At 31.2% G+C, this 14562-nt stretch overlaps 4 protein-coding genes and 1 long non-coding RNA gene across 6 annotated transcripts in view; 3 read left to right on the forward strand and 2 right to left on the reverse strand.

Moving 5' to 3' along the window:
* LOC134827696 (tubulin alpha-1 chain) overlaps positions 1-7527 on the forward strand; it is a 76626-nt gene extending 69099 nt beyond the window's left edge. For both annotated transcript variants that reach the window (XM_063840460.1, XM_063840461.1), the window contains exons 2-3: positions 5523-5541; positions 5976-7527. In XM_063840460.1, coding sequence (XP_063696530.1) covers positions 5539-5541; positions 5976-7325 — 1353 coding nt within the window. In that variant the 5' untranslated portion in view covers positions 5523-5538 and the 3' untranslated portion in view covers positions 7326-7527. The remainder of the gene's footprint in view (positions 1-5522; positions 5542-5975) is intronic.
* On the reverse strand, positions 1349-4419 carry LOC134830482 (xaa-Pro aminopeptidase ApepP). The gene is made up of 8 exons (XM_063843988.1): positions 4301-4419; positions 3493-4131; positions 3131-3434; positions 2268-2566; positions 2036-2211; positions 1909-1958; positions 1792-1851; positions 1349-1735 (listed from the first exon to the last, which is right to left on the reverse strand). Exons 2-8 carry the CDS (start codon positions 4125-4127, stop codon positions 1424-1426), a joined length of 1836 nt encoding a protein of 611 aa, XP_063700058.1. The 5' UTR covers positions 4128-4131; positions 4301-4419; the 3' UTR covers positions 1349-1423.
* An 829-nt stretch (positions 7528-8356) lies between the features above and the next one.
* LOC134837122 (metallophosphoesterase 1 homolog) lies at positions 8357-9919 on the reverse strand. The gene is made up of 3 exons (XM_063852453.1): positions 9676-9919; positions 8774-9619; positions 8357-8545 (listed from the first exon to the last, which is right to left on the reverse strand). Exons 1-3 carry the CDS (start codon positions 9769-9771, stop codon positions 8357-8359), a joined length of 1131 nt encoding a protein of 376 aa, XP_063708523.1. The 5' UTR covers positions 9772-9919.
* A 1167-nt stretch (positions 9920-11086) lies between these two features.
* LOC134827515 (uncharacterized) lies at positions 11087-12002 on the forward strand. The gene is made up of 3 exons (XR_010161796.1): positions 11087-11276; positions 11412-11491; positions 11874-12002. It is a non-coding gene; the product is annotated as an uncharacterized LOC134827515 (long non-coding RNA).
* Positions 12003-12316: 314 nt separating this feature from the next.
* On the forward strand, positions 12317-14489 carry LOC134836898 (mitochondrial DNA helicase). The gene is made up of 2 exons (XM_063852170.1): positions 12317-13212; positions 13276-14489. The coding sequence occupies exons 1-2, from the start codon at positions 12414-12416 to the stop codon at positions 14400-14402; spliced, it is 1926 nt and encodes a 641-aa protein (XP_063708240.1). The 5' UTR covers positions 12317-12413; the 3' UTR covers positions 14403-14489.
* The last annotated feature ends 73 nt before the right edge of the window (positions 14490-14562 follow it).

Genomic DNA, 14562 nt, shown 5'->3' on the forward strand with positions numbered 1-14562 from the left:
AATACGTAATTTTCATCTTGAGAGCCCATTTGATGGTTTTTAAGCTTGAAATTGATCAAAAATCATACAAAAGTGCTTTGGATGCCTTTCTGATGGTTCTCAAGCTTAAAAATTGAAAAATAAAAAATACGTAATTTTCATCTTGAGAGCCCATTTGATGGTTTATAAGCTTGAAATTGATCAAAAATCATACAAAAGTGCTTTGGATGCCTTTCTGATGGTTCTCAAGCTTAAAAATTGAAAAATAAAAAATACGTAATTTTCATTTTGAGAGCCCATTTGATGGTTTATGAGCTTGAAATTGATCAAGAATCATACAAAATTGCTTTGCATGCCTTTCTGATGGTTCTCAAGCTTAAAAATTTAAAAATAAAAAATGGTAATTTTCTCTTGAGAGCCCTTATGAAAATTGATCAAGAATCATACAAAAAATGGTTCTCAAGCTTAAAAATTGAAAAATAAAAAATACGTAATTTTCATCTTGAGAGCCCATTTGATGGTTTATGAGCTTGAAATTGATCAAGAATCATACAAAAGTGCTTTGGATGCCTTTCTGATGGTTCTCAAGCTTAAAAATTGAAAAATAAAAAATACGTAATTTTCATCTTGAGAGCCCATTTGATGGTTTATGAGCTTGAAATTGATCAAAAATCATACAAAAGTGCTTTGGATGCCTTTCTGATGGTTCTAGCTTAAAAATTGAAAAATAAAAGCCGCAAGCTTAAAAATTGAAAAATAAAAAATACGTAATTTTCATCTTGAGAGCCCATTTGATGGTTTATGAGCTTGAAATTGATCAAGAATCATACAAAAGTGCTTTGGATGCCTTTCTGATGGTTCTCAAGCTTAAAAATTGAAAAATAAAAAATACGTAAAAAATACGTAATTTTCATCTTGAGAGCCCATTTGATGGTTTATGAGCTTGAAATTGATCAAGAATCATACAAAAGTGCTTTGGATGCCTGTCTGATGGTTCTCAAGCTTAAAAATTGAAAAATAAAAAATACGTAAAAAATACGTAATTTTCATCTTGAGAGCCCCTTTGATAATTTTTAAGCTTGAAATTGATCAAGAATCATACAAAAGTGCTTTGGATGCCTTTCTGATGGTTCTCAAGCTTAAAAATTGAAAAATAAAAAATACGTAATTTTCATCTTGAGAGCCCATTTGATGGTTTTTAAGCTTGAAATTGATCAAAAATCATACAAAAGTGCTTTGGATGCCTTTCTGATGGTTCTCAAGCTTAAAAATTGAAAAATAAAAAATACGTAATTTTCATCTTGAGAGCCCATTTGATGGTTTATAAGCTCGAAATTCATCACTATTTACTTCTTTTTTCTTCTGAATTAATTTTTTTTATTAAAAAAGTTTTTTTTAACAAAATTTATTATTATTTACGAAGTAAAAATATATTTTGTTCAAATTAAATGCTTTTTGTTTCTCGAGCCAACCATTTCAAAGTTAATTCATCCCCAACGTCTTTCAACAACGGCTCTAATGTGTCAAAAACTTGTTTGTGGTACTCGTTCAACACCTGAATCTCCTTTTCAGTCAATAAATTCTTTTTAATCATTTTTGTCTGGATCGGGCACATGGTAATAGTCTCAAATGTTAAAGCACCTTGCGATTTGAACCATTTGGAATTAAATGGTTTTACACAACAAATGTTCTCCAAACGAATTCCAAATTGCCCGTCTTCGTAATAACCTGGTTCGTTTGATAAAACCATGTTTTCCTAAAAAAAAATAATTTATATTAATTTTAATAAAAATTAATTTAATTAAAATTTACCTGTAAACCACAATCATCTGGCATGGGTCGAACTCCAATACCAATTGGTCCTTCATGAACCTAAAAATTCATTAAATTTAATAACAAATAAATTTAAATTTTTTTTTAATGAATTACATTCAAAAAATGACCAACTCCGTGTCCCGTTCCATGAGCATAATTTAAACCTTTGAACAAAAAAAAATTAAAAAAATAATTAAAAAGAAAAATTAATAAAAAAAAAATATAAAATGTTAATTCTTACCGACATCCCATAAGGGTTTCCTTGCAATCGTATCTAAAAATTGCCCTTTAGTTTTAGTCGGAAAAATTGCTGTTCCCAAAGCGATTTGCCCTTTCAACACTCTTGTGAAGCATTCTTTTTCAAATTCTGTTGGCACTCCAAAATGCAATGTTCTTGTCACATCCGTTGTTCCATCTCTAAAAAATTAAAATCAAAATTAAAAAAAATCTTGAAATAAATTTTAATTCCTTACAGATATTGAGCTCCTGAATCACACAAATAAAGTTCATCTTTCGTAATAGGACGTTTTGATTCAGGCGTTGGGTTATAATGAATAATTGCACCGTTGGGACCCGAGCTGCTAATTGTCGGAAAACTTAAGCCCACAAATTTATCCTGTACACTTCGAAGCTCTTGGAGTTTGTCAGCACCCGAAATTTCATCGACTTTTCTGTTTTCTTCCAGTTCTTTTTCTAACCATGCAAAATATTGACACAGCGCAACTCCGTCACGAATATGGCAGTTTTTCATTCCTGCGATTTCAGTGTCGTTCTATAATAAAAAAAATAAATATTAAAAAAAAAGTTAAAAAATTCAATTAAGCAAAAAAAAAAAATTTTTAAAGTTATAATAATTAATTAAAAAAATAATTAAAATAAAAAATTAATTTTAAAATATTTTTTTTAATAGGTACAATAAAATAATAATTTTTTAATTTTAATATAAAAATAATTTTAAAAATATTTTTTTTATAAAAAATTTTAATAAATAAATATTTAATTATTTTCAATTTCACATAATTTTTAAAATAAAAAATTTTAGCTAAACTATCAATTTTTACATCGAAGTTAAAAATTTATTATAAATAAATTTAGTAATTAATTGTCAAACATTTTTTGCAGAGTTAAATTTTTGATTTTTCTTAAATTTTTATAACTTTAACTGTTCTAAAATCGATAAAAAAAAATATTTTCTATAAATATTTTAATATTTTTTATAATTAAAAATTATGTATTTGTATAATTTAAATATTTTTTTAAAAATTATTATTTTTTTTTAACTTTTTATGATTATTTTTTTAAAATAACAAATTCATAATAAAATTAAAAAACTCACCTTAATAGCTTTCATAACTGAAATAGGAGTTTTTTCTTGATGTAATTTCGTTTCACAAATTAAACTCGTGAGTCCTTGTGACGATCCCAAACTAATCCAAACTTTTCCTTCACAATTTTGAGCTTTTTCTTTCAATGTTGGCTTGATGGCATTATACGGTTGAATCGAAACCTCAACTTCATTTGTTTTAAAATGCTCAAAAACTTCTTTGGAAAGTTTATTTTCATCAACAAACAGAATAATCTCATCCATCATAACCAAACAATATGAAAAGAAAACTGGATTGTAATCGATGTCATTTCCGCTAAAAATAAAAAAAAAATTAATTCTTTATCATTTCAATAAAAAAAATAAACACTTACCGCAAGTTCATTAACCACGCAATTTCATCCAAAGCTGACACAACTAAAACCGAGCAACAATTTTCAGTCATTTGAGCTCGAATCTCTTTCACTTTATCTCCGATTTTTTTGCCACAGTGCTCAAGACCTAAAGGAATAATTTTATTTTGCGGGGCTTTTGGTTGTTTTTCAGCCCAAACGAGGTCAATTAAGTTCTCTTCAATGCCTACCAAGGAACATCCATGTTGTTTCAGTGAATTTGCAAGAGGCAACCAATTTCTTGCCGACAATAAATTGGGGTCAACTCCAACTTTGCTTCCTTTTTTCAAGTTTTTACACAAATAAGCATCGAGAGTCAAAGTCGTCGGCAAACCATCCTTCATTAATTTCCAATTTTCGTTCAATTGCTTGCTTGCCTGAAGATAATATCTTCCATCAGTCCATAACAAAGCCTCGTCTTCCGTCACGACACAACTGCCTGATGAGCCATCAAAGCCGCAAATGAATGCTCGACGCTTGTCTCTGTCACAAATGTACTCCGATTGATGGGCATCGTCTGTGGGAATTATGTAAGCCTGAATGGAGCCCAGATTGTTTGGCAGATTTCGCATCAGCGATCTCAAAGTTGACAAAGTCTCGCTTGCTTTAATCATCATTTAGCTGAAATGAATGAAGTTTGGTTAAAGTCTTGCCTGTTACTACCGTCATGAATTGGAATTGAATTATCATGAACTTTAGATTTGTTTATCAGAAAGATAACACTTTTTGATAAGGGTAATCGCGTGATAAAAGAATATTTTGATAAAAATAAAACATGAGAAATATTTACTTGCAAATAATTTTACTATTAAAAGTGAAGAAATTATTTTATTGTGAGTAAAAGTATAAAATTTATTTATTTATTATGACTATGAACTTTTTAGTAAATAAATAGGTATTTATTTATATATTTTATTAAGGGTATTGAAAAAATTTATTTTGTTTTGTGTTATTTAATAATGATAAAATGATAAATGATAAAATAATGATAAGGATTTTCTTTTATTTATATTTTGTAATTATTTAAAAAAATAATTTAAAAATTTATGAAAAAAAGAACAGAAATAATGAATTTTTTTGTTTAGATTTTTTTTTTAATTTTTGAAAAGTATTTCCATAATTTTTTCTATTTTTTTTTTGTCCTGTGTAAAATATTTATATTGTCGCAAAAAAAATTAAAAATTACAAAAAAAATCAAAGAGAAATTTAAGAAAAAAAAAATGAGTAAATAAAGACCTTTCGAAATTAATTTTTTTTTTTTATTATTCAAAATTTAAAATTAATTTTTTTAAATAAAAATACCTTATAAAATTTAATAAAAAAAACTTTTTGAAAAAAAAATTAAATAAATAAAAAATGTTTTCAAATGTTTGTGAAAGATTTTAATGAAAAGTGAAAAATTAATTTAAAAAAAAAGTAAAAAGTGATAAAAATATGAAAGTTTTATTATTGAAAAAATATGAAAATTTTTAGAACTTTTTTATTTTGACTCTTAAATGATTTTTAGATTCTGAAATAAAACGTCTATCGTATGATAAAAAAATCAAATTCAAAATATCATAAAAAAATATTTTGAATATTGATATTTTCAAAAAAAATAATAAATAAATAAAAATTTAATTAATTAAATGAAAATTAAATTAAATTAATTTATATTTTTTTATTTTAATTTTTAAATTTAATTTTATTTAAAAATAATATTTAAGGGACTTAAATTTCAAAAATTGAAGTAAATAACTTAAGACAAAAAACATAATGGCCTAAACATTTGTAACGGCCTAATTTATCAATTTCACTCGTCTCAAAACCCGAGCACAATGTATGCTCGTTTCGTACAATTTGTGCTCGTGTCGTTAACATCCGAAGTAACATGAAAACGACCAAATTTCGCCCATATAAAAGGCCCGTGCAACGGTTTTCTCTTCACATTTTCGTTTGGAAAGCACCATTGTAAGCTACACCAAGCAGAAACTCTCAAAGTATTAATTACACATTTTGTGGAAAAAATCTCATTAAAACTCAATCAAAATGGTAAGTAAAGTGCCTTGCATGCATCAACTGCATTTATTTGCAATAAAAAAACGAGAAAAAGATGAAAAATTGAAAATGAAAATTGTGACTCGTGACGTGGCCCGGTTACTTTGATTTCCGGGTGAAAAATTGAATTTTAAAACGTTTTTAAAGGAAATTTTAAAGATTTGACGCGAAATTCGGGTTTTTATGTGAAAATTTTAAAGTTTTTGATTGATTTTTCGTCAAACGCCACACCCTAAAAATCGAAATGCTCTGGAAAAAAATGTGACTCACCGCTTTAAAAGAAGCGCAGACGCCATTGTGTTTTTTCATAAGCATAATGTGTGAGTGTATGTGTGGTAACCAACGGTTGTTTGTTCAATTTTCATCGATTTCAATGAAACATGAAAAAAAATTCAATTGTTAATTTTCTCCTTTCTCTTTCTCTTTAGCGTGAATGTATCTCAGTACATGTTGGACAAGCCGGTGTTCAAATCGGTAACGCCTGTTGGGAATTGTATTGCCTCGAGCACGGAATCCAACCTGATGGTCAAATGCCATCTGACAAGACCATCGGAGGCGGCGATGACTCCTTCAACACCTTCTTCTCTGAAACGGGAGCCGGCAAGCACGTACCTCGTGCCGTTTTCGTCGATTTGGAGCCAACTGTCGTCGATGAAGTCCGTACCGGAACATACCGTCAACTTTTCCATCCCGAACAACTCATCACGGGCAAGGAAGATGCCGCCAACAACTACGCTCGTGGTCACTACACCATCGGAAAGGAAATTGTCGACTTGGTTTTGGATCGCATCCGTAAGTTGGCTGATCAATGCACGGGTCTCCAAGGTTTCTTGATCTTCCATTCGTTCGGCGGCGGTACCGGATCTGGATTTACCTCGTTGTTGATGGAACGTTTGTCTGTCGATTATGGCAAGAAATCGAAATTGGAATTCGCCATCTACCCCGCTCCCCAAGTCTCGACTGCTGTCGTTGAGCCCTACAACTCGATCTTGACCACGCATACAACTTTGGAGCATTCTGACTGCGCTTTCATGGTCGACAACGAAGCCATTTACGATATTTGCCGTCGTAACTTGGATATCGAACGCCCAACGTACACCAACTTGAATCGTTTGATCGGTCAAATTGTCTCCTCGATCACTGCTTCGTTGCGTTTCGATGGTGCCCTCAATGTCGATCTTACCGAATTCCAAACTAACTTGGTGCCCTACCCCCGTATCCATTTCCCCTTGGTTACCTATGCTCCCGTCATCTCCGCCGAGAAGGCCTATCACGAGCAATTGAGCGTTGCCGAAATCACGAACGCCTGTTTCGAACCAGCCAACCAAATGGTGAAATGCGACCCGCGTCACGGCAAATACATGGCTTGTTGCATGTTGTATCGTGGCGATGTTGTCCCCAAGGATGTCAATGCCGCTATTGCTACCATCAAGACCAAACGTACGATCCAATTCGTCGATTGGTGTCCTACTGGCTTCAAAGTCGGTATCAACTACCAACCCCCAACTGTCGTCCCAGGCGGCGATTTGGCTAAAGTTCAACGTGCTGTCTGCATGTTGTCCAATACCACTGCCATCGCTGAGGCATGGGCCCGTTTGGATCACAAATTCGATTTGATGTACGCCAAACGTGCTTTCGTTCACTGGTATGTCGGCGAAGGTATGGAAGAAGGTGAATTCTCCGAAGCTCGTGAGGATTTGGCTGCCTTGGAGAAGGATTACGAAGAAGTTGGCATGGATTCCGGCGAGGGAGAAGGCGAAGGTGCCGAAGAATATTAAATTCTCAGTCGAAAACATGACGAAAGATGAGCAAAAAAGCTTAAAACAAAAAGGCTTATTCCCGCTTCTTACTGAAAAAAAAAAACATGAAACGCAGAAAATCTCGAAAAAATGATTGAAAAGAGGAATTAATTCCCATTATCTCATGCAACATGTACCTTTTTGTTTTACAAATATACTATTTTTTGCAATTCCAAACTAATTTCTTGCATTTTCCTTTAAAAAATCCTTTTAAAAAATCTTACCATATGTCGAGCTGTCGCATAAACTTTCCAAAAGTCGATTTTGAACGAGAAATGACGCAATCCCACGCCATAAATTACCTTTAATTGAACATTTGGTAGAAATTTTTATAAAGCACTTGCCTACACAGCATCGTCAGAGACTCGTTTTAGCCAAATTTGGGCATGTTCGTACAAATGACCGCATAATTAAAGCACACACGACACGGGAAGACCTTGTATGGCTACATTTGATGTGCTAAGCGACGTTGTTTTGCCGTATGTGGGTTGATGGTGTTGTTATTGATTCGAAAATGAGCTCATTCTAACTTCATTCAATGCGACAAAATGCGTGTTTGTGTGGGTTTCGTCTCAAATCAAAGCTAAATCAGCGTACAATTGTGAATTTATACGATTTTTTGCATGAAATATCGTTTTGCATCGATGATTTTTAGCGAGAAATGGGAAATGGTGTGTTACGAAGAAGCAAATTTGCTTCGAAAAGTACATTTAAAAGTTGAAAATTGAATTTTTTTATGAAAAAACTTCGATTTTTGAATAAAATTTGCATATTTTGAAGCAAAAGCCGGTTTTAAATGATAAAAATTCTATAAGAATTGTCTCTGACGTCGATTTTTACTCTTTAAATAACGCTAAACATTCTTCTGTATGGAAATTAAGCTAAAAATAGATAAAAAGATGCATTGAAGATGTTCATTAGAGTTAATTTTAACATAACGGCGTCTCAACTTTACTTCGTCTGCAGTTCAATGATCTCGTCTTGCAATGAAAGAGTTTCGTTAACAATTCCTAATACTTTGATTTATTTCGTTTGTGGCTTAAATTTAGAACATTTTTGAATTTTTTGCTTAAACTAGATATTTTGATGCATGGAACGATGAGCGACAAAAGTGCTCCAATGATGTAAATAGCAATTACTGTGGTTTCTTTCGGCATGTCACATTTTGATACGGAATGAGTTGTTTTGGTGAATTCAGTCTGAAAAAAATAAGATAAATTTATTTTGAAAATTTTACAAAATTTTAAAAATATCAAAAATTGTTTAAAAATAATTTCCTGATATATTTGAAATAATTTCGAAAATTTTCGAAAATTTGTAATTTTTTTTCGAAAATTTATGATTTTTTTTCGAAATTTAATATTTTTTTCAAATAAAGAATTATATCCAAATAAAGTAACATAAATACTTTGAATAAAATGACTCACCAACAAGAAACTCGGGTTATTTTTGTTCCGCCAACTAAAACTCGCCAACGTATATTCATCCATGTTGTTCATCAATCGATTCCTCAAATGGCAATAATGATGCGAATGCCCGCTAAAACCCACACGAGGCTTCAAAAGTTTGTTTATTAATTTTGTCGCATCTTTCGACAGTACTTCCCATCCTTCCCTGTACTTTTCCATCTTCTCAATATCCGTTTGCTGACATTCCTCGTCACTCTGCCTGTAAAACGGATAATGCTGCAAAATCACAGGACGACTATAACTCCCCTTAATTCTCGGGATTTTGTCACAATTTCCGTTTCCTTGTGCGCATTCGAGCTGATATGAGATTTTAATGAGTTCCCTTTCGGCCCTTTCGCATAACATGCATCCATCGCCTTCCATTGCGACGGAATTTATTGTCACGAAATGCACGTCATTGATGGAAATTAATTGCACGCCCGACGTGTTCATTTCGCGATAAAAGCGTTCTGTGAGATACGGATGAGCCGCGTAATGAAATCCAATGTCATGATTTCCGACGATGCTGTAAAGTCTACTTGTGCTTCCATGTGTGCTAAAAATTCGGAAATATCGGTCGAGATAATGTTGAAATTGGGGATCGTTGACCCATTTGCCTTCGTCAAAGACGTCGCCGAGCAGGAAAATGACGTCGGGATGGAAAAGTGTCACAGCGGATTGGAAACTTCGATGCATTTGCCATTCGCGACGCAATTTGTCGAGCCAATGACCTCGAAAGGGACCCAAAAGATGCGGATCAGCGAAGAGCATTGCGCGAACGGGAGCCGTTGTTGCATTGGGATCTGTGGATGAGGGCCATTTGCACTGAAAAAAGAAGTTTTTATTAAAAAATTTGAAGAATTGAAAGTTATGTAACTTACCTGCCACAGCACAATGTAATAGACAAGAAATTCAGCGAAGAAAATTAGCAGGAAAAGCATTAAAAGGACACGAACAAGGTAAATTTTTAATCGCATTGGACATTATTTGCACTTTTTGACAGGGAAAAATGCAATTTCTAATTAATTGAGTGACAGACTGATTATCTTGTCATTTTTTGCGATTGTTTATTGCGGTTTTATTTCATTCTTTTGATGATTTTTATCAGAAAATTACTTCTTTGGAGATTAGATAACAAGAAATGTAAATAAAAAAATGCAATTTCATTTTCATGTTCCATATTCAACTAAAAATTTCGAGTTTTTTGATCGTTTTTTATTTACATTATTTTTTTTTTAATTTTTAAAAACATTTTTCTTGATATTTTTTATTTTTTTTTAATATAATTTTTTATTATTTTAATTAAATTTTTATTAAAAAAATCGATTTTTTATTTTTTAATGCAATATTTAATCAAAAAATATTTTTAATAATTTTTACATACATTGTACAAGCAAAAATTGATTTGCCTTTCAACTCATCTCGCCATAAACATGACAAAACGCCGTTACGAGGAACAAATTTTCATCAGATTTATGAACCGCTGAAACATGTGTTTAATTAGAACTGTCTATTAATATGTTTTAATTATACACAAAAACCGTGAAAATGTAAATGAACTAAGCTAAACATTGCAAAAACTACATAGAATACATATTCGAGACGATAACACACATAAATTTAACGGAATCTATAAATAAAACTGGTCAGTAGATGTCTATGCCAAAATTAAAATCGAAAAAATATTTGACTCTTCGGAGCAAACAATTTTCATTGAAAAACTATAAATTATGTAAAAAAATATTTTTCTTTTGAATATTTTTAAATTTTTTAATTTATGATGGTAATAATTTTTTCATGCCAAAAATAGTTTTTAAAGAAATATTTTAATTAAAATATTAAGTAAGAATTCAATATAAATTCAAAAGGGAATAAAATTTTGAAAAAAAATAAAATATTTAAAAATTAAAAAGTTATTTAATTATTTTTTTTTTATTTTTAGTTTTTAAATATTTTTATTAAATTTTATATTTTTTATTTTAATCAATTTTAAAATGAAATTTAAAAAGTATTTTTTTTTTGTTAGCAAAATTAAAAATTTTATTTTCCATAGAAAATTTACTATAAAATTAAATCACATTTTTTTTTATTTTTACCCTTATTTAAACCTTTCTGTACAATTTTTTTTAATATCTTAAAAGTTTTTATTATTTAAAAAAATTTTATGTTAAATTTTACAAAATTTCGTTCCCAAAGGGCTAAAACACCCCACTGTTGAAAATAATAATAAAATTTCGTATTAAAATTTCCGTGTAAAACAGTTACTTTATGCGTCTTTATTGATGCGGTCAAGTGTGGAAAATTTCTCATAAATTATCGTAAATTTTCCCTCGAAAAAATCAAAATAATAAAATGGTTTATCTCGAAGACTTGAAAACCTGCAACAGTTGGTTGTGTTGCATTAATTTACGAATCGGGAATTATTTGACGTGCATTTTGAATACTGGAATTTATCTTTATTTCACATTCTTTCATTTGATGGGTAAAAAATATTTAAAAAAAAATATGTGAAAATTAAAGAAAAATACAATAATTAGTTATTTTGTGTTAAAAAAATTAAATAAAAAAATAATTAAAAAAATATTCGTTATATAATGAAAAATTATTGTTTTTCCAGATGATTATCCGATAGCGCGTTGGTTTTTTGCTGCGATAATTATTGCCCAAAATGCATTACTTTTTGTGGGAAATTTTAAGGTAAAAAGTTCAAATTTTAAAATAAATTTTATTAATAAATAAATAAATAAAATAAATTATAAGAAAATAATATTAATTTAATAAAATTTATTTTTTAAATTTAAAAATAAATAAAATATTTTTCAAATAATTAATTAAATTTAAATATTTTATTATTTTTTATATTTTTAAAAATTTATTCATATTTAAAATAAAAAATAATAAATAAAACTTAAGTTGAATAAAAATTAAATAAAAAAATATTTTTTATTATTATTTTAAATAATTAAAATCTTTATGATTTTTTTTATTATATTTTTAGTATTATTATGAATATTAATTAATATTGATTTTTAAAATTTTAATTATTTATTAATTATTTTATTTATTTAATATTTTTCAGAGCAACACATTACTGCTGAAAATTTATTTATGGGCAAGTTTTTGGATTTGGATCATCAAAGGATTTATTTTTATCAAATTATTGGTTACAACGGAATTTGCTTTTGGATCAGGAGACGATGTTTTACACTTTTTGTACTATTTATTAGTTTTAGGCAAGTTTTCATGTCATATTTACTTTTTTCCAAATTTGAATTAATTATTATTTTCTTTTTTTTAGCTGTCGAAGTGTATTTATTTTGCTGTACAAACTCATATTATTTGCAACTAGCTGAGAAAGAAGATTCTCTCGTGTAGTTTTATTCAATTTAATTCAATAAATTCACTGGTCATTTTAAAAATTATTTCATTTCCCGTTGATATTTGAATTTTTTTGAATGAAAAATGGAATTCCGACAGATGTAAACATTGAAGCATTTTTGCGGGTTAATTCGCATTGTTCTTCTCTTCCTTTGTTTTCGCATTTCCAAGTGCATTTCAACATTTTTTCCCTTAAAATCCTTCAAAATCCGCGTAATATGAGCAAAAAATCGTCGCTGTAATGTTTCACAAGTGTGCCATACGATGGAGCAACATCTCAAAAATCAGTCACATTTCGAGAAATCAACGAAGGACGTTTTGCAGCAACAAAAACCTCGACATCAAGCCATCCGACGAAGGACCCATCAGCATTTATAACATCAAAAAAACCCTCAAAGCCGGAAATTATGGAGCGGAAATGCTCGAGGGCTTCACGTGTCTCAAAACGCATTGTCCTGTGTGCGATTTCGACAAACCGGCAAAAGAAAGTGAAAAAATCCCCGTTTTCATCAACAAAACCACGGGAAATTTCATTTGTGCCAAATGTCAGCACGTTACCCAATGGAGTTTGGTTGAAAAGTTTTTCCAATCGACCGCGAGGGCAGCAAAAAATCGCAAAGATCTGAAACAATTTCAAGATTTATTTTTGGCGGCGAAAAATCCTGTAGCTCCAACGCCCGTTTTACCTCAAAATGTAACGTTAGTCAAAGAAATGGACGACGAAATGTATAAAAATTTACAAAACGACTTAGGATTAGAATTAATTACACAAAGTTCCTTCAAAAACATCTCCGTTAGTTACGATAGTGCCAAAAAACGCCTTTATTTCCCAGTTACCGATGTAAATTCTGAAGTTATAGCTTATAAGATCCTGAAAAAAGGAAGAAATGGCGGTTTTGAGGAAGAAATGCTCGGAGAAAAGTCTCGTTATGGGATTGTACTTGCCAAAAATCCTCATGCGAAAGCCAGATTAAGCAATTCTGCGATTTTAGTATTAAATTTAATGGATTTTTTAGCTTTAGGGACTCAAAAAATCAATTGTAAGTAATTTTTTTCCTCAAATTTTTTAAAAAAATTCGATTTTCAATTAATTTTTTTTGTAGCTGACGTCATTTGCCTACCCGAAGGACTGAAATCGTTACCTCAAGAGTCCCTTCCGTGCCTCGAACGCTACGAGAAGCTCATTTTATGGTTCAATTATGACACTGCTGGTTGGGATATCGCTCGAAATTTCGCCAAAAAGCTCGAAGAGAAGCGTTGTCACTTTGTTCGACCCACAGATTCGCATCCAACGCCCTACAAAGCTCTTTTGCAAGACCTCGAACTGCGCGGAATCGTCAATAAAGCTGAACCAATATTGCATAAAGCTATTACGACGTTTACTTCGTTGCGACAAGATGTTTTGTGTGACTTGCAGAACATCGATAAAGTGCAGGGCGTGAAATGGCAACGATTTCCGGCGTTAAATAAATTTCTCAAAGGACATCGCAAGGGAGAATTGACAGTTTTAACGGGACCCACAGGTTGCGGCAAGACAACTTTCATGTCGGAATACTCTCTGGACTTGGCGCTTCAAGGCGTTACGACGTTATGGGGCTCTTTTGAGATCAGAAACACTCGTCTTGCATCGACTTTGCTCCGACAACTCGCTGGAATGCCCTTGGATGAGAATTTGCAGCTTTTTGATCATTACGCTGATGAATTTGAGAAACTTCCGCTTTATTTCATGACGTTCCACGGGCAGCAGGCGATCAAAGTTGTCATGGAAGCGATCGAACATGCGCAATATGTGCACGATATTCATCACGTCATCATCGATAACTTGCAATTTATGATGGGAATGGGCGACGAAGGCAAACACATGGATCGTTATTGGAAGCAGGACTCAATTGTGGCGGCTTTTCGAACGTTTGCGACAAAGACAAATTGCCATGTGACTCTCGTTATTCATCCGCGCAAAGAAAAAGATGCGGAAGATTTAACGACAGCGTCGATTTTCGGAGGCGCAAAGGCTTCGCAGGAGGCAGACAATGTACTTATCATACAAGATAAACGCTTGACCTCGGTGAGGGGAAAGAAATTCTTGCAAATTGCGAAAAATCGGTTCAGTGGCGATTTAGGGATTATGCCGATGGACTTTGATAAGGAGGGTTTGAGTTATGCGCCGAAAAAGAAAGCAAAAGAGACAAAACCAAATAGTGAGGAAGAACAAACAGGAATAGAATCGTAGTTTTTTTAGGATTTTTTTAGTTTTTAGCGTAGAATTTAGGGACAAAAGTTCAATATTTGATAAGAGAAAAATATATTTTTTCAACGAATCAAATTTTCAAATGTGACAGACGTCAGTTTTGTTTACTTTTTTATTATTGGCCAATAGGGTCCTTTGTCAG

The sequence above is a fragment of the Culicoides brevitarsis genome, chromosome 1 (genome assembly GCF_036172545.1).
Source record: "Culicoides brevitarsis isolate CSIRO-B50_1 chromosome 1, AGI_CSIRO_Cbre_v1, whole genome shotgun sequence".
In the NCBI taxonomy this organism is placed as follows: domain Eukaryota; kingdom Metazoa; phylum Arthropoda; class Insecta; order Diptera; family Ceratopogonidae; genus Culicoides; species Culicoides brevitarsis.

Bases quoted from the DNA above. Each gene is read 5' to 3' on its own strand.
- LOC134830482 (XM_063843988.1), bottom strand. From the start codon at position 4,127: ATGATGATTAAAGCAAGCGAGACTTTGTCAACTTTGAGATCGCTGATG. The intron at 1,959-2,035 runs GTAAGAATTAAC...TTTTGTTCAAAG, and splicing joins GAAACCCTTATGGGATGTCG to GTTTAAATTATGCTCATGGA. The intron at 1,852-1,908 runs GTAATTCATTAA...ATGAATTTTTAG, and splicing joins GAGTTGGTCATTTTTTGAAT to GTTCATGAAGGACCAATTGG.
- LOC134837122 (XM_063852453.1), bottom strand. From the start codon at position 9,771: ATGCGATTAAAAATTTACCTTGTTCGTGTCCTTTTAATGCTTTTCCTG. The intron at 9,620-9,675 runs GTAAGTTACATA...TTCTTTTTTCAG, and splicing joins ATTACATTGTGCTGTGGCAG to TGCAAATGGCCCTCATCCAC. The intron at 8,546-8,773 runs GTGAGTCATTTT...TATTTTTTTCAG, and splicing joins ATAACCCGAGTTTCTTGTTG to ACTGAATTCACCAAAACAAC.
- LOC134836898 (XM_063852170.1), top strand. From the start codon at position 12,414: ATGTTTCACAAGTGTGCCATACGATGGAGCAACATCTCAAAAATCAGT. The intron at 13,213-13,275 runs GTAAGTAATTTT...TTTTTTTTGTAG, and splicing joins AGGGACTCAAAAAATCAATT to CTGACGTCATTTGCCTACCC.